Source organism: Odontesthes bonariensis, chromosome 4 (genome assembly GCF_027942865.1).
Source record: "Odontesthes bonariensis isolate fOdoBon6 chromosome 4, fOdoBon6.hap1, whole genome shotgun sequence".
NCBI lineage: Eukaryota > Metazoa > Chordata > Actinopteri > Atheriniformes > Atherinopsidae > Odontesthes > Odontesthes bonariensis.
The window spans coordinates 15,574,551-15,600,617 of NC_134509.1; the positions used below are offsets into that span (position 1 = coordinate 15,574,551).

At 39.9% G+C, this 26,067-nt stretch overlaps 1 protein-coding gene across 7 annotated transcripts in view; it reads right to left on the bottom strand.

Annotated features, from left to right (window-relative positions):
* The window catches only part of lrba (LPS-responsive vesicle trafficking, beach and anchor containing), a 179,939-nt gene that overhangs the window by 140,231 nt on the left and 13,641 nt on the right, over positions 1-26,067 (bottom strand). For all 7 annotated transcript variants that reach the window (XM_075463161.1, XM_075463166.1, XM_075463165.1 and 4 more), the window contains exons 2-21: positions 19,081-19,312; positions 16,643-16,743; positions 15,739-15,834; positions 14,272-14,393; positions 13,446-13,572; positions 12,642-12,761; positions 10,717-10,863; positions 8,996-9,193; positions 7,820-7,953; positions 7,128-7,236; positions 6,617-6,769; positions 5,875-6,043; positions 5,701-5,780; positions 5,305-5,367; positions 4,691-4,788; positions 4,408-4,500; positions 3,117-3,225; positions 2,699-2,780; positions 582-705; positions 284-476 (exon numbers count right to left, since the gene is read on the bottom strand). In XM_075463161.1, coding sequence (XP_075319276.1) covers positions 284-476; positions 582-705; positions 2,699-2,780; positions 3,117-3,225; positions 4,408-4,500; positions 4,691-4,788; positions 5,305-5,367; positions 5,701-5,780; positions 5,875-6,043; positions 6,617-6,769; positions 7,128-7,236; positions 7,820-7,953; positions 8,996-9,193; positions 10,717-10,863; positions 12,642-12,761; positions 13,446-13,572; positions 14,272-14,393; positions 15,739-15,834; positions 16,643-16,743; positions 19,081-19,312 — 2,550 coding nt within the window. The remainder of the gene's footprint in view (positions 1-283; positions 477-581; positions 706-2,698; positions 2,781-3,116; positions 3,226-4,407; positions 4,501-4,690; positions 4,789-5,304; positions 5,368-5,700; positions 5,781-5,874; positions 6,044-6,616; positions 6,770-7,127; positions 7,237-7,819; positions 7,954-8,995; positions 9,194-10,716; positions 10,864-12,641; positions 12,762-13,445; positions 13,573-14,271; positions 14,394-15,738; positions 15,835-16,642; positions 16,744-19,080; positions 19,313-26,067) is intronic.

Below are 26,067 nucleotides of genomic sequence, written 5' to 3' on the forward strand. Positions count from 1 at the left end.
CTTTAACTGAATACTGCTCTCTGTTTGGCTGAAATCCAAGTGGGGAGGACAGTTATGGTTACAGTTATGTGACAAGTGTTTAGGTTGACAATATTGCAGCAAGATGTGAGTGTGTGGGGTAAAATGAAGATAGGCAGAGACTGGACACAAAAATAAGAAAATCCATGGATAGAGTTAAAAGTAAAAAATAAATAAAGGAAGAAATAAAGAAAGCTGAGTTTAATGTGTGTGTGTGTGTGTGTGTGAGTATTATTCAGAGCATTGATATAATGACCGCTCTGACCTTGGAGTGGGTGATGGACAGGGTGTCCACCCAGACGCGCCAGCCTCCCCACTCGTATTTGATAGCGTGGTAGAGTAGGATGCGGAAGATGGCATACACCATCTCTGTGATTTTCTGCTCCTCGTTGTTTCGCGGGTTAATGAAGCACAGAGAGAGCATCCACTCCTGCCACACCGAACACTGCAGCAGGCTCCTGAGACAACAAAGTGTGCCGCTATGACAAGGCGTTGTGGTGCCGAATGGAAACATTGCCTGGACTGATGTGCTTCTCTAACATGTTAAGCGCTGGAATTCTTACCTGCGGTTCTCCCTACTGTTATTGAACAGTTTGATCATGTCTGACAGAAAGACCCGGCGCACCTCCATGCTCTCGGGGGATGGGGGAGAGTTCTTCAGGAGGGCAGCTATTACCTTTAGAATCTCTGGAACAGAAAAAAAAACAAAGCCCAAGATGAAAAAAAAAAATGTATGCATCACTGAAAAAGGGGGGGGGGTATAACAGTGCCTGAAAATGTCAAAATGCTTTGGCTGCTTTCTCCATTTTGAGATATACTGCATGATAACAAATTGTATTTTCAAAGCTTATGACAAAATTTTAATTTGGAGGCATTCAGCATCGTCTATACAGATCAACAACCATAGCATACATTGGTCTCAACATGTGCAAATCATTGTGTCACAAGCTATCTGAACTCCCAGCTTTACACACATGAAAATCTGTAACCTTTGGCATTTAAAATTTAAAAAAAAAAACAGAACTGAGGAACCTAAAAAGTTCAGGCCATTGATCTTTATCATCTGTAATGGTTTTGGTATCGTTTCAAACGAGCAGGCCAGGGTCGCAAACACTTCTGGAAGGCTCGGCTTTGGTTAAACCAAAGAGACTGACTGTTTAGATGAATTATCTAGACAGTGTCAGTGTGCATTTGCTCTGAGTAGATAGATGGTGGGGCTTGGATTTCACTCGTCTTTTCAAAACCTTGGTGCTAACCGATGCCCCCCCCCTGCCCCAGCAGAAAGTTGTGTTGTTTCTACGCCTTAGTCACTCAAATTATGAGTCGCTGAACCTTTACCGCCAGAAAATTACCCCAGCATGTACCGGGAATGAGGATGGAGGGATGGCGTATCCCCTTGTTTTTTTCCATTTGGCCCTTGGTTCTTTTCCCTAGAGTTAATTTGAGGGAAACGCTACTTCCTCGGTTTGTTTGATTGGCTCCGACATTACTAAAGACTGCAATCAGGGGGCCATTTTGGGAGTTTGTCGCAGATTAAATCAAGAGAATACACAGCAAAGGAGAAACAGACCACGGCTCTGAGTTTCATAGCATGAGCGCATATGTACAAATCCCTGCAAGGTTTCCATGTTATATATACTGCCTGTCTAAGATTGTTGGGGAGGAGAGTTTTTAACACAATAAAGGCCTAAGATAATCAGTGTGTGACTACAGCAAGACCTTGTCAGATTAAGGCTGGGTGAACGTAAAGCTTGGTTGTGATTATAACAAGCACTTGAATTTCTAATTGATTAAAGCTGTTTAGCCCATGTGTGCATTAAGATGCATATGTATGCGTAAAAGCACCAGTTTTAAAAAAAAAACTAAAAAAAAAACAGAACAAGTTTTCAGTGTTTTCTTAGCTGAAACAAATACTGAAGATTTCAACATTTGCGAGCTGACGTGAAATTGGACATAAGTAATAGCCTGAAGATATGAGAAAGGAACAAGAATCAAAGCCACAATTTCTGTCTGTTGGCAACAGCATAAGCAATATGCAAAACGTCTGAGTGTTGAGCGATAAAGCTCATTAAAAAACGTATATATATATATATATATATATGTGTGTGTATATTTATATAAGTTGTATACTATTGTATCAATAAGTCGTTTTAAAATCCTGTTAAAATGTATTCAAACCCATCCAAAAATAGTACTGATCCTGTAACAACATTAAGATGACCGTATATTTCATACTGAAATAATTCGGTATTCATTTTTAAGAGTTGTGAAAATGTTGACAAAATAATATTTATAAACAGGTCTAAATCTTAAAAAAATTAAAATAAAAAAAATACACATATAAACAATTTTCAATCAAAAATAATAATAATTTGACCACATCTTTCTCACCTTTATATGCAAATGAATGCAGGTGAATAAGAAATCCAGAGCTTCCATAAAATAAACAATGTGTGTATATGTGTCACACAAAGTGTTTGCACCATTCCCGCATTAAGTTTACATCTGAGGTTCAGAAGTATGAATACACACACTTGCTGCAAAATTTATGTCATTCATTTGTTGGACGGTATATAGAGATGGTGCTGTTCCACGGGGATTATCCTCCTGCAGCACTGAGCCATAGGTATGCTGTAGCGGATGATTTAGGAGAGCAGTGTGGCGCAGAGGAGGCACTTACGTGGGTTGAGAATCTTCACAGTGGAGTCGGGGTCCGGATGCTGTTTATGGACCACTTGAGTGCAGATCTGCTCTGTAAGAATCTACCGGGGGACAAAGAGGAGACTCAAGTCTATAAATGTCGACATTATTCTGAAAAAATGAAGAAAGGCCACTGCTCTCATTTCACATGTCAACTTTTTATTGAAATATCAATTCTGATATCTGAAGATGGTCGGCTGATTCAGAATTTCATGTGGATAATCAAATCCACACATGACGTCAGAAAATATTACTTTAGCATACACACATGTAATACAAGAAAAGCTACCTACATGCATTACAGACGCTATGCTACCACTGTGTTTAATTACTGTTTTCTATGAGGGTTAATTCAGTCCTGCTCTGTAATCACAAAGAGTCAGCGTAAGCAGACTGACCTCAAAGAGCACATTGTAGGTCGTCATGGTGAACTGGCCGGAGTGGAGCATCAGGCGCTCGGTGAGCAGCGAGAACAGGCCATGACTCAGCATGACCTCAGCTTTCCTCCTGATCGGGATGTCAAAAGGTCAGCGGCCATTAAGTAAACATGGGTATTTGCTAAAACAGTTATTGTATGAGAAGATCGCGCAAAGCTTGTGCTACACCGGTTTTTGTTAAAAACTGAATTCCTGAGTGCACAGAAACACCACAACTTATAATGTTAAAGACACAGACATAATGGAAAGGCATGAATATACTTTGGAAGAAAATACAGAGTTTTGTGATCAAGCGTATGATAGCAGTGACTGAAATGTGTTTTTGTAAGAATCCGTTCAAATTTTGCTCATCTTTAACAACGACAAAGTGGAAAAGACCCTGCAGACTAATTCAAACCAGTTTTGCAGAGAAAATCATTTGTCACTTTCATCTCTGATTACGCATCAACTCCAATTTTAGATTTTCAGCTTTGCTGCAAACTCTGTCAGCTGTTTAGAGATAGTTTAAACAGGCATTCTTGCACATGGCCTAAAACCCTTTACCAAGAAAGGGGAAAAAGCTGCATCTTGATCTCCTAAATGAGCATCGAGCGCACACCAGAAAACGGTGCTTATGAGGTAAAATCAAATGGTGAACAGCTGGCAATACGAATTTGAATCTCATCATGTATTACCACACAAAATTACATAATTTACTGCTCAGTAGATAAAATATACATTTCTGTTGCTGCTCAATTTTGAGCCAACTTAGTTTATTCTGACATCCAGGCCTGCATCTAAGTAGAAAATCTAAGTTGACATAAGTCGTTTTCCACGTTACAATCAAGCCATATAATCTGCATTCTTCTATATTCTACAATATTTTACAAATGTTTCGTCACCAATACAATTCTATAATATGATTACTGTGGGTGAGCTTTCCTTTAAAAACTATAACAGCTGTGTAACACTAAAATATATCAGAAGCAGCTAGAGGAACACATATGCTGTTTGGTATTTTTCTTTGACAAAGCAGAGAAGAAAAACAGACAGGAATCGCGGGGAGTGGGAGCAGTGATCAATCCAACCAGCCTGGAATCATACAGGGGAGTATGCTGTTCAGGGTATTAGCTCATGTGGTGCACACCCTTATCATTTATCAAAATGTAGCATGTAGAAATCTTTGCTGGAAAGTGTATTCATATTTCTGATACATACTGAAATAGAACTTGTGTAATCTGGAAAACCACTAAAGAGAGATTCAACTACTTACTTTGGTGACAAGCTTTTCAGAAAGTAGCCCATGACCTTGAGCGCCTGGACTCTTATTCCCTCACTCTTTGAGGCCAAAAGCTTATAAATCACACTGCAGATGAAAAATACAATTGAAGGGAATAGCATGTTAAATAAATACTGATTATTCTATATTCAAAATACAACAGAATTGTGTGTTTAAAATAGTATATTATCCACATTTTAAATGTTGCATATTTTTCTAATTATAGAAAGCACAAGTAAGCGTAGATTAAATATGCATTTCGCAAAGCGATGATTACCGAATTCCATTTCGCTGGTCAAAGGCTTGGACCATCGAGCCGGGATGTTCAGACATCAGAGCAACCAACAATTGCAGCACATCCATGAGGTTGTCATCCTGTGGAACACAAAGGAAACACTGTTGAAGCTGCTGTGGTGTTAAAAATGAGCAGTGACCACTTTTCAAAAGCGTGATTTTTATGGTCCCATTTCAAAACAAGACAGAAGCAAACCTACTGTATGCCCCTTCACTCTGAAATTTGAATTCCTACACTGTAATATTTGCAGTAGCAGCAGGAATACTTTAAATAAAACACAAGCATATTAATCCAAATAAAAAAAATAGGGGCAGCATGATGATGGTTTCTTCTGGCAGCACTGTAATCACCCTTCATGTGCCTTTCTGACTAATCCGTTTTAAAGATTTGATGAGTGTCATTTCACAAAACCCACTTTATGTCAGAAGCTCAAACTGACAAACTTCCCACTAATGCTGCCTTTAGTCACGGTAAATGTTTGTTCTTGCTTATGGGACGGTAGGGAGACAAAGTGTGCTGCAGCAGTATCACATTGCCATCTTGTGGCGAGTTCTGTCGTTGCTGATCACTGCTGCCTGGACCTGTGGTACACTTACCTCGTGCATGGTCAGGAGGTAGTTGAGAATGCTCTGCAGCTCGTCTTCCTTCACTCCGTGATCCTGTAGCAGAAATGCACAGCTCATCTAACCGTTCACAACATTAAGTGTCCTCTACATTAGCAGAGAAGGAAATGTTTCAAATTTAAAAAGATAAATTTTAAAAAAAAATTTAAAATGGTAAATGATTTTGAGAGTTTAAGACATCAACCAAAAAAATAATGGAAACTATTTCACATAGTATGGATGTGTTGATATTCAGGCTGATGCATATGGTACTTAATTCAATACAATGATATTATGAAGATGGCATTACAGGACAAAAATATAGCTATATTTTCCTGAGACATTTTGATATTTTCATATGGGATTCCATTGTTAGCTACATGAGATTACCTTCATAATGAGCTGTTTGACAAACAGCAACAGAAAGGCTCGCAAAGACAGTATCTCCTTCTGGTTCGGCCTTGGACCATCTATAAAACACAAAAAGTGTCAAATGTCGGCTCAACCGTTCATGTATTACATCACATGTACAATGCTTTTTTACACATTTTTGTGCAGTCTTACCAAGGCCTTTGGGGATGACTCCACTGCGGTCCTGAGGGTTGCTAACCCAGTAGTAGTATTTTAGTGTGTGCATGACCTGAAGCACAGTGCCCACCCTGCGAATGGCGTTGTAGATGGTAACTGTGCTAATGAACTCCGTCGCCAGGTAGGTGTAGAGTGTCAGCTGCACCTGCACAGGTTAAAGCAAACGCATGTGAAACCACATGAAACACTGACGCTGTGAAATAATCCCGTTTTAATATGTCCTTGCTTCAGAAAAGAGAGAGAGTGCACCCAAGTGTCTCAGGGTGAACCCAATCAGACCAGAGAAAACATATGCATGTGCTGGACTCTCAGACACAAACCAATGTTTGCATGCTTTTAACTTGTATGCCCAATATGCAAGTAGCAAAAATTAAATAAAGACACTTCTTAAATGGGGTCCATTTCATACTTACACTTACACAGACTTTTTTGAGTTTCAATTTTCAAACAATAATCAGGTCTTAGAATGCTTTAGGGTTTTTAAAATCAATGACTTAAGTCTGAGTGGGTTAAGCAAAGCCATCACCATTTATTTAGCCATTAGAGTTAAAAGTGAGGGGAAAAACCTTGAACTATGCAATGCTGAAATTAAAATCTAGGGCAAGACAATACAGAACAAGGAATCTGTAAATCAGCCATCTGCGTGCGATACTTCATTTGTGCGTGATCAATCTACAAGTGCATGTGTATGCATTGTGTATGTGTGTATTTATGTTACCTTGGCAGGGGCATGGATCCAGATGGCAGGGTTGAACAGAATGTGGTCACACAGCTGCTTAAGCAGCAAGATGCCATTCTGCAAGTTGCTAAGGTATCTGGAAAAGGCCAGAACAATGTCCAGGACGGGCCGCGTCACGTGAACCTTGGATGACTGGAGCAAAGGGGGGGATAGCATAAATTTAATAGATAAGGAACCCCAAAAAGGTAAATAACATGTTATACAAGAGATGAAGGAAAGGATGCATGCAGAGAGAGAAGAGGAGGAGCTTCTCTTCTGCCTAACGAGCACACAAACCAGATGTGACCTCCAAAAACAGCCAAGGGAAAAGAGAGTCTGTCTCATATCAAGTGTTACTCTTGCTGTGGTGCCTGTTAGTATATTTGCAGCAGAGTGGAATCAACATAAACCTTATTTCTGAGCTGGGGTCACTACAAGAGCAGCTACTGGACTGGGAAGATGGCTCCCTTGTGTATTCCTCAGCCAGCTGCGCTAATTTGCTTTGTCTCACCTTCTCCAATGTGTATCCGATGACGAGAAAGCCTTTGCAGGCCAAGACCTGCTCTTGCATAGCCACCGAGTTCCTCAAGAGCTCCATCACAAAGGACAGCAAAGTGCAGCTATCCGCCAAACAGACAGACAAACATTGACAAAGCGAGAGACGGACAGCAAGTGAGACAGCGACAATAATCTATGTAAGCTGCTGACAAAGCCCTGACTGTCAAGGGTATACCCGACATCAAGTGTGATTGAATGAGCGTGTTGTGTCCCCATTGTGCTAGTTAGCATCACCTTGAGGGCAGATGACACAACCAAACTACAGTTAAAGGCTGGCCTCAAAGTGACAAAATATTATTTCAGCTTCACATGATTTTCATTTTGATTGGTTTGAACTAAACCAATCAAAGATGTGAGGATAAATGATCTGAGAGAAAATGCTGACAACAATTAAAAGATGCCTTGTTTGAAGTTCCTAATTCATAAAAGGCTAAATGTGATAAAAAAGAATAATCGAAAATCATTGCAACATAAAATACATTGGTCAAACTTGTTCATTCCCCGGAGGGAACTCTTTATAGCCATTTAACTGGTAACCTACACATTAAACTATGCGTGTCAATTAGAATCACAACTGTGAAACGATAAAGAAAAATCCTCCAGGTTGCTCTTTGCTCAGTGTAATATTACAGTATTTGGTGTTACCAAACAGAGGTGTCCAGCTCTTGGCTGGAAGGCTGGCAGTAATCCAGCTGGGCAAACAGAGGGAAGAGGACCTGCACGCCACCGATGGAGTGTATGCCACTCTGGACTGAGTGAGTCACCACAGCCTTCACATCCTACAGAAACAGACACAGACATGTCAAAAATTTGACTTCTGATAACTTCTGTATTTCCACAAGGCAAATGTGGTTCATTCTGATAACGACGGTCAATAAATAACGGTAATAAGCAGTAAATTAACACCAGTAAAATATCTATTTTACAAACGGACTTATTGGAAAGTAACGACACTTAAAGAAAGCTTGTACTAAATTGTACACCATGAGTTTAAGTGTTAGTTTTCCTAAGTTTTGATCCTAGTGTAAATCTGGTCACTATGTCGGTACGCTGAACTGAGTTGGGTCTGTAGTGTTGCACGTTGTGGCCAACACTGGCTTGAAAAACTTCCACTTTTATTGGATTGGAATTTGTGAGCATGGCAAAGCAAATCTGTAAATATAGGTCATGTATTCATTCATATTTCACACAAAGTGCGTGCGTGCGTGCGTGCGTGCGTGCGTGCGTGCGTGCGTGCGTGCGTGCGTTATGCTGTACGTTTGTGTGGCAGCAAAAGCCTCCCCCACAAAAGAAGCAAAGCTTTTTCTTTCTTTGATGAGAGGCCATGAGAAAACACTCAATTAGTGCTCGGGAAGAAATGTGACATGACTAAAGAAACTGTCCTGTGAATTATGTGCACGTATGTGCCACGCGGGAATGACGCACATGTGTATATTTCAAAGCAGCATATGGATAATTTTCTACCACCTACTGCTAAAAGGAAAAAAAAAAAAAAAAAAGAAGCTAAACTAAACCTTCTGGAGAAAACCAAGTTTATAATTAGAACATGAGAGGCTGGCATTTTTTTTTTAGCAGCTGCAGCCATGTGGCACATTTGTGACTTTGCCCTAATGAGACAATTAAAACGAATAGATGCCAACAATCATTGTGCACATTAAAAATATGAATTAACAAGCGTTGATATCCAAAAGTCAGACGAAAAGAGGAAGCATAGGAGAAGTGAACGAATTAGCATTACTTTAATGTTGGTGCTGTATGGGACTTCAGGCTGAAGTAGAACAATGGTAATACACTAACTTAAGACTGAGGGTGTATAATTACCTGCAACATGAGTGCATGAGGCGAGTGGACGAAAATCGAGGCATTGTCCTTGGGAGAAGACTCAAGGCAGAGCTGGGCATCTGTGGCTCGAGGGTTATAAGCAAAGGCAATACTAGAGGACAGCTTGCCATCATACAGTAATGTCTTGTGATGCTCCGCAAACAACAGGTCACTCTCAGCCTTGTGCTTGAATGTGCCCTGTGCAATAAGACAAGGAAAGGAAGGACAGAGTTGTAGAGAAAAAGCTGAACAAACACACTGCAAGTTTGTAAGAAGGCTCATTTCTAAGATGAGATCTTTATATAACACCCCCGTCGTGTACATGAATCTTATGGATAAATCAGGACAGGTTTGAAATATGAATGCATCCACTTGAATCATTTTAACAAATGTTAAACTTGCCAAGGCCGGTTTGGCTTTCCCACTGACCAACACAAAGGGCAGTGGGAAAGTCCAATGAGCTCAGAAAAAGCATTGCTGATTTACACGAGTCAGGAAGCGATTTCTAAACAACTGCACATTCCAAGATCATCAGTTCGACAAGTTATGGGAACTGTGACCAGTTAGCAGAAATCTGAAAGAACACTCAAGCTATTACCCTCCTTTGAAATTAAATTACAAACCACGTTCAAAAATAAATAAATAAAAAAGTTAGGATGCAGTGTGAAAAACAATTGAAACAGGCATTAAACACCATGAACACTGCTATAGCTGTTAATCGTGGTAGTGGTAGCATCATACCCCTGGGCTGCACAACCATAATGGAATAATAAAGGAGGACCATTTCAAAAGTCTTCAGCGTTATCAAAAAACCATTAACTTAACAGTCCAAACTTGGACACAAACACAACATGCATTAAAATTGGCTGTGGAATGAGATAAAAATCAGCCTAACGTAATGCTTTTATAGACTGCCCTTAAGCCTGTTCTAATCCAGGAGACCAGCAACTTTATCTGAACTCAGCCAGCCCTGCAAAGAACAGTGGTACTGTATCCAACTACAATTCTGGCAAAAGCTAGTTGATGGTTGTATTTTTCCATCTGCAGGTACTACTCAACCATTGTTGATTTCAGGGAATCAAAGATAAATTGAAAACTGAGGACGAACTTGAGGCTTTCACTATAATAAAGACGGGTGTTAAGGAGTCATTTAGCTCCAGAAAAAAAGATCACAGACTTCAGTTAAATTCTGATGACTAAAGTTAATCATTAAAAAGACTAAACTTGCCAAAGTTAAATTCATATGTACTTATTGCAAAGGAATTTCTGATTTGATTGCTCTGGACAGTGAGCCAAAGATCACAGAACCACTGATTCCATTTATGGCTTATTGCACAATAAGCTGTCTGAGCAGCGTTTCTACAGGACAAACACAGGCCAACGAAGTAAATAATAGTTCCTCATCTGACATAACCAGGGCCACAGAGATACGTGGCGCCCCTGTGCTCCTGTTTCATGTCTAAAGAGTAGATTTGCTTGAGAATGTGATGAGCTCTGTTTGGGTTTATATACACACTCAGCAGGACAATCTGAATGATCACTCATTTCATTCTTTCCTTTTAGAAGTAAATACTTGTGTTTTTAATGATTTATTTTAGTTTTTCCTTAAGTCGATTTCATTGATCTGCATCAATTCAGCAAACAGGAATTTATTGTGAAAGTATATCTCGGAATTGCTACACAGAAATTTCAGGGTTTTGTGTTTTTTCCGTTTTTCTAACCTGGTAGCCTGGACCCAGCTGATAGATGGCAAAGATCTGAGCAGCGCTGAGAGCTTCTGCAAAAAGGTAAACTGCCCCCATCTGTCCACAGAACACACGGTTCACATCTGCCGTCTCGGATGATCCAAGGAAACACTTGTCAAATGTCTGCAGGAGAAGGATGCAGGGAGGTATTGAAGATGTGTAAAAAGGAAAAAATTAAAGATCAAACATGGGAATGAAGGGAAGGGAAGAAGGGAATTAGGTACACAGACAGGAAAGGGGAATAAACAAGAATAAAAATAGAAAGAACACTCATTGTAACACCTGCTATAAATGGCAGCTGTCAGCCTCCAACTATGAGCATGCTGAAGCTAACTTGATAATGTCCCATCTTCCTCCGGTCATGGTCAGTAAGGATACAGCAGAGTGTCAAGAATTGTGAGACGATGTCTCAGCTAATTTGCTTCCTGACACATTTAAAAGAAAATTGCACCACACCGTGGAGGCATTTTCATTCCGGCCAAGATGTAGTTTAACCATCTCACATCTCAGAATGACAGAAAGCAATTCTGTAGACTGTGACAGAGGTCGTGTGGTGATGTGTGAATGGTCCGGGGTATACATTTATCTTTATTCCACTGTATTTTTTCTGCTAAAAGACGGAGAGAGCGTTTTCACCTCTAAGCCCTCCAAGTGCATGCTGTGAGATCTGATGTGCGGGAGCAAGAATTAACATGACATGGAGGTTTGTTGTGAAAACTGACATTTGTGCGCCCACATGTCTAACCCCAATATACAGCACAAGAGAAACGCATGAAATCATGGCAGGACATCTTCCCAGAACATTCAAGCAGTAATTCTTGTGATTTGCAAACACACACTAGGCACAACAGATATTATCAAATCAAAGTTGTAGCTCTCAAATTTGAAAAAGACAGTATGAAGCAAAAATCTTGAATCACCCATCATTTCTTTATATTTTCCTTCAAAATAGTCAAACTTTCTTGCAGTCTTTTTAAAGTGGTCTGGAACAATAGCTACCCTGAGCTTTCTAAAGTTCTTTCAAAATGTTCCTTTGGACATTTGCGTCTGTCCTAAACCGTTAACACTATCGGATATCCATAAGAAATAGTAAAACTAAAATAAAAAGTCTGACAAAGACCTAAAACGGGACCTGAAAGATGCATCTGGCCCTTTAGTTGATCCATCTACTGTTCACTGAGGCCTCATAAATGGTCTCCATGGAAAACTGTTTGTCAAGAAGCCATTCTTAAAGAAGGCAAATTGAGAGAAGAGGCTGAGGTATTCCAAATGACAAGAACTGGACTGAGGGTCAGTGGCAGCATGTTTTATGGAGTGATGAATCCTTCCCAGACCCTAGACTTCAGAATTACTGAAGCATTGTGGAATCATCATGACAGAGAAAAGGCGGCCGAGATCCAAAGAAGAGTTTTGAAATGTCCTTCAAGAACCATGGAAAACCATTCCTGCAAAAACTATAATGCACATTTTTACAGTTTTCATGGCAACATATAAAGAGAAATGGAGGGTGGTTTAAGACTTCTGTACAGCTCCGTCTATAAATGTGTTGCATCTATATGATGAAACTACAATACTGCAATCAGGCTAGACAGGAAACAGTGGGGAAACATGTAGCCTGGTTTTAAATGATAAAATCATCAATGTACCGGCATTTCTAAAGCTCACTAACTAAATTCTACACTGCTGGCAGAGGCCTCGTGTTTACGGTGTCAATCTTCTATTGCAACTCCGATGTTCCAAAAAGCCTCATTCTTGTTCCAAGAATTATCCAAGAGAAAAGCATAACATTCAAATAAATTTTAAACTAGACAGAAATATTTACAAGAATTTGAAGTAGCGACTACTGCTGGCACATTTAAAGAACAAACTAAACAGAACGTTCTTAAATTGATGCTACTCACGTCACTGGTGTTGACAAACCAGGCGATATCTCCAAAGGAGGCCAGTTCTCCGTTCACATAGCAGCTAATTTCACTGTTTTTCCAGCGATTGTAGATGTGAACGAGAGTCACCATGTACCACTGCAACAACAAAAACAAAAAAAAAAAAACATGACACCGGAGTAGTATTACATTCAACTGAATTATGGAGTATCAATCAAAAACACACACATAATATCACTGTATCAGCATTCTGTGAGATCTTTGTGCCTCTTCAATTAGCCTACTTCCATCACATTTCAGGACTAGCTCCCCTCAAGGTATAATTTCACCTACTTATTCTCCTCAGTTTTCTAATCAGTGAAATAAAAAAAAATTAAAAAAAAAAGGTATAATAGTTAACTCGAGACATGAAAGCAAGTGCGTTAAAAATAGCGTAAAAATCAACTAAAAGTAGCTTGGAGAGAGTCCTCATGAGGTCCTTTTGCTCTAAAGTGGTGCTTTCATGCCCAGGGGAGAACGAGGAGGTTTGAAATTGTCCACAGGCGAAGTGTGTCTCTGAATAATATGGTCAGTGTTTGCAATGACTGAGAGCATTGGATGATCCTTCTCCTCTATTGCCCTCATTGCTCCGTCTGCTAGTTCTGCTTTTCCCTCGAGTCAGGTAAGATGCAATTTATTGTGTGCGCACATGTGCGTTTGTGTACGTGCATGGGATTGATTATGTGTGAGCCGACGTGCCATTTCTGTGATCTGTGTGCACGGATTTGTCTTTTTATATGCATGAACATTTGGCTTGTCTGAGTACACGTGTTTCTTTCCTACCTTCTGTGGTTTGAAGTCATACTTTACACAGTGCTGGAATCCTTTGCTCTTTGATTTCAATGAGGTTACTATCAAACAGCCGCCCACAAAGTGTGCAGAGTAACCCAGGCCTTTACTGGTGCGGAAACTGAAAAGAAAGCAGGGGGGAAAAACTGATGTAGAGCTTTTGTTTCCTGTGGGAATCTGCGCATCTTTAATGAGACTACATTTAAGGGTAGCATGGGTTATATACCATAGACTTTAAAAGGGATCTCTGGAGGATTATGACTAACCACAATAATTTCTCAACTACATTGACACTTCCAATCATACTCAGTGAGATGGAGCCCAGGCATATGATCTACAGAGTTAATCTTTTCTTAAAAAGGATGCATGGCTTAAGAAGAGCTTTCAGTACAGATTCTTTCAGAGAGATCATTGGCTGCCCATCTTGGGGATTTCAACAATGGGCCAAACAGATCACTGTGGTATAAATTAGATTTGGGCAGAAACTGATATCTGGCTGAAAATAAAATCATAAGATGGCTTGTTTTGCCACCTGTGAGACTGGAAGCTTTGGTAGTGTAGTACTACAGAAGGTTTCAAATACATCATCTTGTAGGGCATGTTAAAATTTCCTGTTTAAATTTAAACAAGTGGACATCTTTCACATAATTTTCCTCTCTTTCTATTATTTTCACGAAATATTTGCACTGTCTTCAGGAAAATGTTAATTCAGACTTCCATCTGTTGGATATTCAAATGAAAGTTAACATTTTAAATGATGTTTAGACATTTCAATCAACTAGTCCGAAACACAACACTGGATTGTTCCCGTGTTACCTACCAGTACAGGTAAGGCTTGTCTTTGTCTACATTGATGTTGTTGAGAGGATCCATTCTTAACCACGTGTGGAATGTAAATCCATTCTGATATGGCCATTTGGCTACGGGGGGCAGAGCAATTGCCTGTCAGGAAAAACAAAAATAGCAGAATGAAACAAGATGACACAAAGAAGCAGCAACCTGTGGGGGGGGGAAATGAAGCTCTTTAAAATAATCAAAAACCATTTGCTTGTTCTGAAAATCTTGTCAATACTAAACAAAAAAAACAATGCCCTATGACAAAAAGACCATCCAGCTGTCCAAAAAGAGGGCCTGCTACACAGTGGTAAACATGGCCCTATCCCAACTTTGAAGACAACCCCCATTTTTGTTTCAGAATGTGGGTTGTGGAAACCGTGGGACACAGTTTACAGAGTGGGAGGGGCTACTTTGTCTCTCACAGAAATAAATTCTCATAACGTGTCAGAAAGACTTCATCTGTCTTTAGAACTGATCAATGATGCGGTTACAGAAAAAGACAAAACACTTTTGTCTTCACATTATCAAGATCTGACATAATCATCCTGAGATTATCATACCACTACACCACACCGTAACATGTGGCGGGAAGAGGAAATAAACAGAGCAACTCTCAGTGTATGTGGTAACAGTGCATGCATGAGCAAAACACTGCTTCTGGGAGGATTCGCTGCAACGAAAACTTAAAGCGCTCATTCAAAGTAGAATGCAGACAAAATACCAATATCGATGACATGAATGAATACGTAGTTACATATTTAAATGGTGCCATGGGTATGTTGTCAAAAATGGCTGATGGGTCAGTTATGGAACAAAGAAAAGTGTGCACAGCCTGATTTGCCAGAATACAAATTACAAGGAACAAAGGCAGCGGTTTAATGTGCAGGCAGCGTACATCAAAATTAGTCAACACAATGTACAAAAAAAAAAAAAAACAGCTCAACATCAGAAATGGAGTCGACACAAATTATTCTTGGGGAAAAAAAATACGATGCAACACTATTTTGCATACTATGCATGCTATTATCATAAAAAAGCAGGCCATAAGATGCCTTCACTTCTTGATATCTTTACACTTCATTGAGCACAATTGCTTTTGTGTCTTCTTGATAAGGGCCTGAGTTGTACTGTGTCAATTAGAGAAGAATTACATGGGACACCGGAGGGCCGGCTCAATGGAAAGCAGCTTAGACAGCACATACTATGAAAGGGATACAGAGATCTGTGGCCATCTTTCACTCTGTTCAAGTAAAGTATGTCTCAGTAATGATTACATTTGCAACTTTTCAACACTGGTAGTATCCCAATTGTGGTGGCTCAGTCTTGGTGAATACATTTATAGGAGCTGAATTCACTGATAATGTAGTTGAACAACGGAAAGGAAAGCTACTGTCCTTAAATCGGCTAATTATCCCCGTACCGTAGCTGCAGTATTATGGAGTGTACTCACGGCTGCATTTTTCCCTGGAAAGCTGAAGAACGACTCGGGACCATTCCTGTGAGCCATGTACTTAAGCACCGACAAAAGCTTCACTGCATGGCGCGGCTGAGGAAAAAGCACAAAACACGCAGAACATGATCAATTTTCGGCTGCTGACAGAAGTTTAGCGTGAATACGGAAACGCTCTACTTAAAGATACAAACCCTTACACGCATGCAGGTAAATACAGGCAGCTGCTCAATTCAACTCGGCACCCTCTAACACTTCATTTTTATTCTCAATCATCAAATTCTAAAAGTGCAGTGTGCATTGCAGTGTCCATTTAAAAATGTTGGCCGTGGCACCAATTATCACATGAATAACAGAATGATGGCAATAATCTTTTTTTGTGAGGTTACTCACATTTTGGCAACAGAATGCCCAGTGGCTCAAGATTCTTGATAGTAGGTTAAAGTTTAGAAGCTTAAAATAAACTTGCCCCATCTTTTTTTTATCCCCAGAATCAGGGATTAATAGATTACTCTTTTTGTCTTCATCTGTCGTACCTTCAGAGTCACTGCTTCTTCTGTACACATGTATTTCATCTGTCAGCCAACAAATCAAACTAATCATCTCCGATCAGGTAAATATTATTATTATACTACAGTTTGTGTTTCGGCTTACACTGTGTTCATAAAAAAATAACTACATTTCTTAGTTTGTGTGTATTCCAATTAACTAGCTTATATAAATATCATATTGGTGCTCTGGATCAAAAAATTTTGAACACCATTTGTCTGGTCTCACGTGATTTATGTCAGGTATGTGCTGAGGTTACTCCCTGTGAGATGGCAGCAGTTTAAGTGCCATGAGCACATTCCTCATGCGGGTCCAAGCAACCAAGACAGATCACCATCTTATGACTCCGACTCACCCACTGGCCTCTCTCCCCTTGCAGCTTGCTGAAGAAGAGCTTCAACTCTTTCACTGTGATGCTGTAGCTGGCAAGCACGCCCAACATGTCCACAAGCAAGTCTGCAAGACAGCCATGCACACACAGAGAAAAGGCTAAATGTTACACACAAACACACAAACATACAGGGATTAGACAAGGATGGTTGAAAACAGAGACATCACATAATCATTCATGTAGTTTTTCTTTATTTCAAAAACAAGCTATGTTTACCAATGGTTAATCCAGTTTTCTCATTTCAAATAGTCAGAGAATAACAGTGATTTTTTTTTTTGTTTTTACAGCTCCAAGAAGCTGAGAGATTAGGATGCATTTCAAAGAAAAGTAGGCTGAGCAGGGCCCAAGTTGTCCTAGCTACTGTGCAGAATCTCTCATTAATTATAATTAACTGATCATGAACTCCAGGATGAAAGATCATTTTGAAGTGAGCCTTGTATTCATTGATTTACAAGATTAGATTTTTCAGATGATGAGTGTTGAGTGATGCCGAGTATTATCTAGCAAGCCTTTTTCCACATAAAAAAAATAAACACTCAGTTTTCTAAGATTGGCCTTTTCAGTAATTATCATAATATCTGCACATAAACAATGTGTAAAACAAACAGTTTACAGGGTCTATCTTAAAAAATGCTAATCTTAAAGCTGTTCGGCTCACCTCCCCACCCCCACCCACCGATGTAATATAATTTTAAACTTCATAGTATCTGCTGGGCTATATCAGTCCCGCTGAACAGCACAAATGCTCAAGGCCAGCTCTGTGCTAGTGGGAAAAAAGTTCACTGAGCCGAAGATAAATTCATCCCAACTTGCAGATGTGCAACATGCAACACGGAGACTTGGAACTGTAGACTGTGTGAGATAGCTCGCTCATGTAATGAATAAAAGTGTCTGAAACATTGGAAGATGCAACAATAGGAAAGTCCACAAATAATATTTCAACAACACAGGGGTTAGAATATGCACTTGCTACAACACCTCGACGAACACAAAGGTTAAAGACAAATCTCAGCAACAACAACGCATCACTTCAGTAAGTGGGGACTTAATTCAACAGCACTTGCTGTAAAGCAAACCATCCACATATCCCATTTCCCAAAACATATGGTTATCTGTGTCCATTGCACACACATTCACAGACAATAACACACACACACACACACACACACACACACACACAGTCCCCTCCTCCTTCTGTCAATTCAACATCCCTCTCCGTCATCAGACTGAGTCAGACTTTAAAAAGGTTATTATTTCCCAACCCTTTTCTCTCTCTTAACACCCAACATTAAGGCCACATTGTCTTTCTTCTGTGTTCACTTTTTCAGGCTAGTGCCAAAGCAACCTGCTTCATGAGGTCTGAAAAACCCAAAATAGGTAATAGACTGGATAATCGGGAGAGAAAACCCTATTTGGGTATTTTTAGACATGGTGATAGTCAATTTGTAGTAAACAAGTTTTTTTTATAAATATCTATGATTATTAAAAAATATTACAATATCTTACCTTTTAAAGCAGTTTATGCCCCCTATTCCCACTTTTCTGGTCTTTTATTGTGTCTGGGGTTTTTTTTTTTGTTTGTTTGTTTTTTTAAAAGAACGATAAATTCAATCTTAGGATTGTAGAAGAGGGTGGCCATATCTCAGGGGGCTGAGTGGTCAACTTTCAATCAAAGGATCAGTGTTCAGTCCCCATTCCCTCGACATGTGCAAGTGTTCTTGGGCACGACATTGAACCCTGATTGTGGAGAAAAACACTGTTGCATATATAGAACACAATTTTGTGAATGTGTTAATGAGAAACACTTTGCAAGTGTTTTGTAAAAGCTAGATAAGGTTAAAAGGTGCACTGTATACAAGTTTAGACAATTTAGAAGGGCACTAGTGGCCCAGACCAAAGCACAGTGAACCCACTATTTAAACTCCGGAAGATAACTGTAGGGGGACGGGAGTTTGCCAATCCAGTCTCCAGGTGATTTGTAAACTTGAAGGCGTATGTTTGGGTTCCCCAAAGGATTCAGTGACAGATGCTTCTTCTAAGTTATGGCAAGTACCTGAACACTAAGAGTGACTGAATTCTTAGCACCTCGTGTTTAGGATTTTTATGGATAGGACTTTAATACACACGAGGGTGAAGAACCCATCTGGCATTTGAATCTGGGAAAAGTTCTACTTCCCTCCCCTCATTTCTGACCATGAACTTTGGATAATTACAAAAATAACAAGGGCTGAAATGTTTTTTTTTTCCTATGGAGCGGCTGAGCTCACTCTATAAAATAAGATAAAGGTTTGAAAATCCGAGATGAAGTCAGAGTAGTCTTGCCCCTCCTCAACACTGAGCATTGGTCACCTGAAAAAGAGGCCTCAGAGAACATTTTCTCGATAAAAGTCTCTTCCCAGTACCTGCGATCATGCTGTCAGTCGTGGATATACGCTGGAGCACCTGCTGGATAAGCCCCACATCAGTGCATGCCTGAAGGTTACGGACACTTTTCTTTAGGATGGCGGTAAAGATGCTCCAGATCTCAGCCTGGCAGTTGGGTTCGCATTTGTCCAACAGCTCCACCATGCACTCAATGCTCTCCGGCTCCTGGATAATGAAGTTCATCTCCAGGTCAAACTGCCCGCCGACCAGCTGGAAGACAGGTACACAAAACAAAACAAAAAAAAAAAAAGAGAAGTGAGGGTGAAGTTCACAAAACAATTACTGATTTAGAGTTTTATCTTATGCAATTTATAAACAGAAGTCATGCGAGTGTGCATGTGTTTTCCTAAAACAAGTGATTAGATGGTAGTGTATTAAAAAGAGCATGACAGAGCTTCTGTCAGTGTATCTGTATGTCTGGCTGACAGTAGACTAATGTTTACAGATATCAATGTGAAAAACAAAACGCACCAAATATAAGTAGCCATGTCGTTGAAAATAAGCCAGAGATCCAGGCAGACACCAAAAGTAAAAGGGAGATTTTAGAGGTCTTTTGCTCCTGTGGGAGGCTGTGGAATACTAATAGCATCTGACGCAGCCTGGCAGACGCAGCCCAGGGCTTAGAGAAATCTTCGGATAGGACATTCGTAGGAACACAAACTGTGATGTGAAACTTGTCCTGACATCTACGCGCTGTTTTCCATTTAATGTTTTTCTTTTCCAACACACAAACGTGTTAATGGAACCAAATGAAGAGGGTTTTCTTTAGGAGCCACAGACACAAGCTGTCATTTCAAAACAAATTTTTTTAAAATCTGCCATAAAAAAGTAAATGTCATGTTAGTCAGCCTCAGCAGAGCGCTCCAGCTGAAGCTTAGTCGGGGGGCAGCGAGGTAGACTGCTAGTCTTATTGCACACGAGTAATGCGTGAGCCATAAATGTCATAACTTGTCTCTTCGCAATAGCTGAGATGACATTTTTATTATTGAACCCTGCTTAATAGAAAAAGGATAGGGAAAATAACAATGCAGTTGTCAATTTTTTTATTTTTTTTTATTTTTTTATTTATTTATTTTTTTTTTAGAAAGGCTGTCATGTTTAGAAGCAGGGACAGAAAAAAAAAATAAAAAGGAACATGTGATAGTCACACTCACTGTGAAAACAGTATGATGTGGTGCAGGGAATGGAACCTGTCCTATTAAAATGAATGAGGTAAGACCAACCGTGTGTGTGTGTGTGTGTGTGTGTGTGTGTGTGTGTGTGTGCAGAAGATAGGAAAGGAGACAAATAATGCTGCTGCTGCAACATCTTTAAAGATGGAAGAAAGTGACGATATCACTTAACACACAGTTAACCCACTGTCCCTTTGACCTTCCCTCACAGAGGATGTAGTTACTCTTTTATGCCGAGTGTCTACATTAAAACACTGATGCTATCCTTTACCCTCGAAGAGAATTAAATACACAAGGGTCATTTCCCTCATCTTACTGCACAGCCTTGTGTGAAATTAAATGTTAAAACATTTTCATATCGACATGTAGCACCATCATACACAACCATTACAAATGGCTCACAGAATATTAATGTTATAATAAGTTACAGAGGCTTATGCTTTGACCCATACACTGAATGGGATGTGGTAGCTCCGTTATGCTCTGGAGGGCATTCTTCTACCGTAGATTGGATTTACTCGTCTCCTTTGAGGGAAGGATCATTGCAAATTAGTACAAAGTAATCATCTTTTTTCCTAAAAATGAATCATTTCTATCTTGAGGAAAACAACGTTCCATTAATAAGACATAAGATTACACTGAATGGTGGGAAGAATAATGCACATTGGACTTAACTGTTACCAGATTTCATCCCTATTTTATTACAACTGATGATTTGGGGCCTATGTGTTAAGACCCCATACGTCGGTGGGCTCTCTGCGTTGGGGTTTCACGAACACGTTATTGGTTATACACATGTTTTGCGTCTCATATATGAGCTGTGTACTGCTTGTGCTTAAGCTTTTAGTGAAAGTGTTCAATAATGACAACCGTCTAGAGCAGCTATTATCCGTGCCTTTCACCTGCGTTTCTTTGCTATTGAAGGTGTTTGGTACTTTGTCCTCTTTCCTTTGAAGTTGGTTGTTGTCGGCCCTTCTGGCTCAAGGTAACTTTCTGCCAGTCGGCATTCAATCAGTGCGTAGCGTCATCACTAAAGCCGACATGCTGTTAACTTTTTGAGGGACTGCACATCTGTCGGATGGACACCTTGGTGAGAGTACAAACAGGCTCTCCATCACCATCATTGCTTATTAACTTTCTGGCAAACCCTGGGCAAATTGAGCCAAAATTTTCTGTATCAACAGATTTCAAAAGAACAACATTACCTTAACTGTAATTTGGATGACTCGAGCTTTTAATCAAATCAGGCTTTTGCAAAAAATAAAAAATAATTCACGTATCTACTAGACCCAAGATGGAGAATACAAAGGCAGCATAATGAAACATCAAATATAAAAAAGGTACAATAAATAGCATTTGTGTTCAAAATATCCACATAAAAACACCTAATACAGCGACAAACCAGTGTTTAAGAACACTTACTGTAAGCCGGAAAAAATGGCATCCAACCTGCTTCCCCTAACCAATCCCTCTCCTCCCAACTCACCCATAAATCACAAAAATCTCTTGTTGTAACTTGGTGGTAAAAGCTTCAAATTGCAGCCAGGGCTGTCATTACCAAACGCTGGGTGCCATTTTGCCACATTAACTGATTTATGAGCCTGCCAGTGTAGACGAGTCATCCATCTATCAGATTCAGCTGACCGCGGGATGACACAGAGTGGGCTAATATGAGGATGGCCCTCGTGTCACATTGCAGTGACATCCACCTGGCACACATCTCAATATAACAGGGCTGGACCCAATTTATCACTCCCTGAAAACGAAAGTGAGGAAGGTGAGTTTAGGATGAACTGCATCGATTGCTTTTGTTGGATGATCTCCTGATGCGAAGCACCATTTGGAGAGAACTAACCTCTCTGTCTCCCTGCCAGCACCACCAATATTGTACCACTCTACCTTGCTCTGCATAGTCCCGTCCCAAACATCAATACTTACAAATATGCAATGTATTGCCTGACATCTTCACCATTTGCTTTGTTAGCTGTACATGAATATGGACATAACTGCTTTGCACAAAGTCTTACATTATCAACAGCTGATGTACACCACAACTAATAGACCTAACCGCGATGTAGACTGCATGTCAAACTCCAAAAGATTTTAATTTCACTGTGACGACAGGCTCATGTACTTTACAATATTTACAATAGTTCAAGTCCTTAAATCATTTTAAGAATTCAATAACTTGCATGGCTCTTTTTCAGGACCAGGTAAAAGCTTCCAACTCGAGCCTCGACTACAGCCAATGAGAGTGCTGCACCTATAGCTGCCATAAAGGCACCGTCACCAGATCCCTGGCTGGGTAACCCTGCCTGGATGCTCTCTCCAGAGGTCTCCCTGAATTAATCATGGCTGAGTAGCCAAACAGCCACTGGGCTGGAACACAAAGCACAAACAGGCTTCTCTGGTCTCCATGGAGAACAACACTGGATGACGGCAGGACTAAATGGCACAGCAGAATTTCAAAAGTCAACTTTATTCAGGAGCTGAATATAAAGCTGTGAAGTGAAACGGTTGCTGCAATCTGTGTTTACATCAACTTTCTATAAGGCATATTTTTTATTTGCACTTGAAAAGCTGAGTGATAACAGAAATTCTAAAAGCCTTTATCCTGTGAAAAGATTGGCATGCGTGAAAAAGAATATTCAGTAAAGGCTGACAGAAACTGATACACCCGTTACCTCATCATAGTTTAGATAGAGTTGTGCCACCACTATCTCTTTTAAATATCTATTAAAACCTTGCTCGAGAGAACCAGATAGAACACAAACGAGAAAGAGTCTAAGAAAAGTACAGATTTATGTACACAAACCACAGCTATTATAAGTCTATGCTGAACAAAGCTGTCCCTTTTGAGTTATCACCCATTGCCATGTGATGGTGAAGATGAGTGAAAGCAACAAATGATGGCCACTTTGTACCAAGAAAAACACCCAGTTTAAAGTAATAGGCAGAAACAGTGATGCTGCCAAGCCATGGCTGCAGGGCAATCAGTCCAACAGTGAGTAACACTGGGGTAAGAACACTATGTGTAACATTAGGCCTTCGTTTGAATTGAATCATTTGAATATCAAGTGTTTTGCATGTAAGAGACAACAGCACAATACACAATAGAAGAATGCCCATGAAAAGCATGCACTCGTGTTGAACATGTCTGCAGCTTTTTAGATGGCTCGAATCAGGCTTTTTTTTTTTTCTTTTTTTCCTCTGAACTGCAAGAATACACCAAATCTTTTTTGAGGACCTTAAATGTCAGCTTATGCAACACCCTTTTTGATTACAGTTTACAATCTATTTGAATGTAAATCAAGGCAGCAAAATACTTAACGAATAGGCTGTAAGAGTGAAACACAACACTGGCCTACTTTTTGAACTGCTCTCTGAAGCGGATCCATTTTAACAAGCCATCTTCTCAAACAAAATGCAGTTTGGTCTATTCTTCCATAAGAGCAGTAGACCCGCCCCCACCGCCATCAAACCCACACACCCCAAACTGAAATCATCAATCAAAGTAAACGAAAAACATGAATCGTGATGTGACAACATGTTACAGTCCAGCTCACCTGACTGCTGATTGACACGCGGACTCTCAAAATACAGAGGTAGCTTGTTGAAATGGCTTTGGCAGACACCACTCAAATCCCTCTAGTGCTAGTCGTGATGTCGTGAAATGAGCCTCTTATGGAGCAGATGAGGGAAAACAGTGAGCCGAAGTCTGTTCATGAAAGGTGGTTTGACTCATCTAAAAACATTCTAAATAAGGTTTATCAATATTTTGAGGACACGGATAATGTGATGTGCACAAGCGAAACGGTCACATCGCAGGACATATGATGGGAAGAAGGACTTATTATGTGGAAATTCTTATCACTTCTTATCGTTTCTTTATACTCGTTATTCAGATTCCCTGGATACTGCGGTGCATCTAGTGCCACGCCAACACTGCAGTATCAGGGAAGCGTGGAGTGTCACTGCCTTGTAATATGGCTTTGCAGTATGTTATCAAAAATATTCAGAGGGCACTCAGTCAAAATCATACCTGTGTTTTCCCAAAGAAAAAACAGAAGGAGGGGCAGCGAAAACCGTGCATGTGTTCATATCTTCATACACACGGGAAAACAATTTGCTTTTACAAATCCAAGTCATCGATTCAATTTGATCTTTTTGTGTGAAGGCTAAAATTGAAATGAAAGAATTTTAAATATTCTTCCGTTTATATTCGTTACAAATCTGAATGCCTTTGAACTCAGAAGTGTGACTATGTGACATTAAGAGCCGCCGCCGCCACCCCCCAATCAGGGCTGAGACGCTACCTTCCCAACACAGACGAGCACAATGAGGGACAAATCAAAGAAGAAAGATATTTTTATAGCTGAATGTCTAAGAATATCTTCAGAAAGGCAACCTGCCAAGCCTTTGTTTATAACAGCTGCCCACATTCATATTTACAAGTCATTAAATGGAAAAATGCCTGATAAACTCATTTCTTTTAATATCTCAGTATCTTTACGTATCAAATTAAACGACTTTCATAATACGAATGTACACTGTACTCCATTAACATTCAATTATATTCTTTCATGCCATCACATAATATATTTTACATGAAGCCATTTTCACTGTCTGATGGAATAATGCTGAGCTAAGAAGAAGACAAGAAAGAGGAAAGCAACTACTTAATAAAGGCCTCATAAATAAGAACACCCCATCTGTGCTGCTCCATCCTATTTCATTTGTTCAGATGTGCCCGAATAACAAATCCCGAAATTCCTACTTTAACTCTACTACTCATGCAGCCATTCGACAAACTGTAACTGAAAGGACATAAACTCCACAGCATTCTTGTTATAATGATCTGCTCTTGCCAAGAGCTTAAAATAAGCCAATGATATCAGTTTTGGTCTGAGGTTTACATACGTCCAATCAATATGCCTTAACAAGACACTTTTGGAAGGCATCGGAAAGCCGGTGGCAGAGTTCTGTTTGGTTACTTGACACTCTTGTTGGATGAAATAAATTGAACTGGTTGGTTTCCAGACACAGACCTAACTTCTCAGCAGTCCACATTTTTCTTAGGACGGATCTCAACACTGAGAACTTTGTTAACAATGGCAGACCTCTGCCTTGGTGGTTTCAGGAATCTCCATGACAATCTTAACCAATTTTCTTTAAGCTCAGGGATGTAAATTGTTTTTTTTTTTCTAAATTCTGGTAAAGTAGCTACACATCATAACTTACAACACTTATGTGCAATTATTTCCAACAAGAATGGATCTTGGACCCAGTTCTGTAAAGCAATCCTGACTTCTGCAAACCAACAAACGCACTGGATGGTTGGTCCACCTTATGGGCTTTAGCTTTAAAGCACGTTTTACCATCTTTGACGGGTTCTACAGACGCATACAAATGCTGACCTCACACACGATTGCAGCTCAAGTTGTTTCTTTTCTTTGTTTTTCACACTCACACTGTATGCAACACTACAAAAATCAGGAGGTGCACAACCAGCAGACATTACAGTCAAGTTCCTGCTTTATTGGATATTGTGACAAATCAATTAACTGCAACTGACGAGCTCGAGAACAACAAGGATAAACTCTACTTAATGAGTGCGACCTTTTTGTGGGGTGGGGGTTGTTGTCAGAAATGATTGCTTACAGAAAGTTGGAAAACAAAACAGACATTTTGGAACCATGACTTAAACATGTGGTTAACCATTTGTACAACCACTTGGACAAAGAGTACTCGAGTAAATAAATATATATGTGCACTCATCACACAGGACCATGT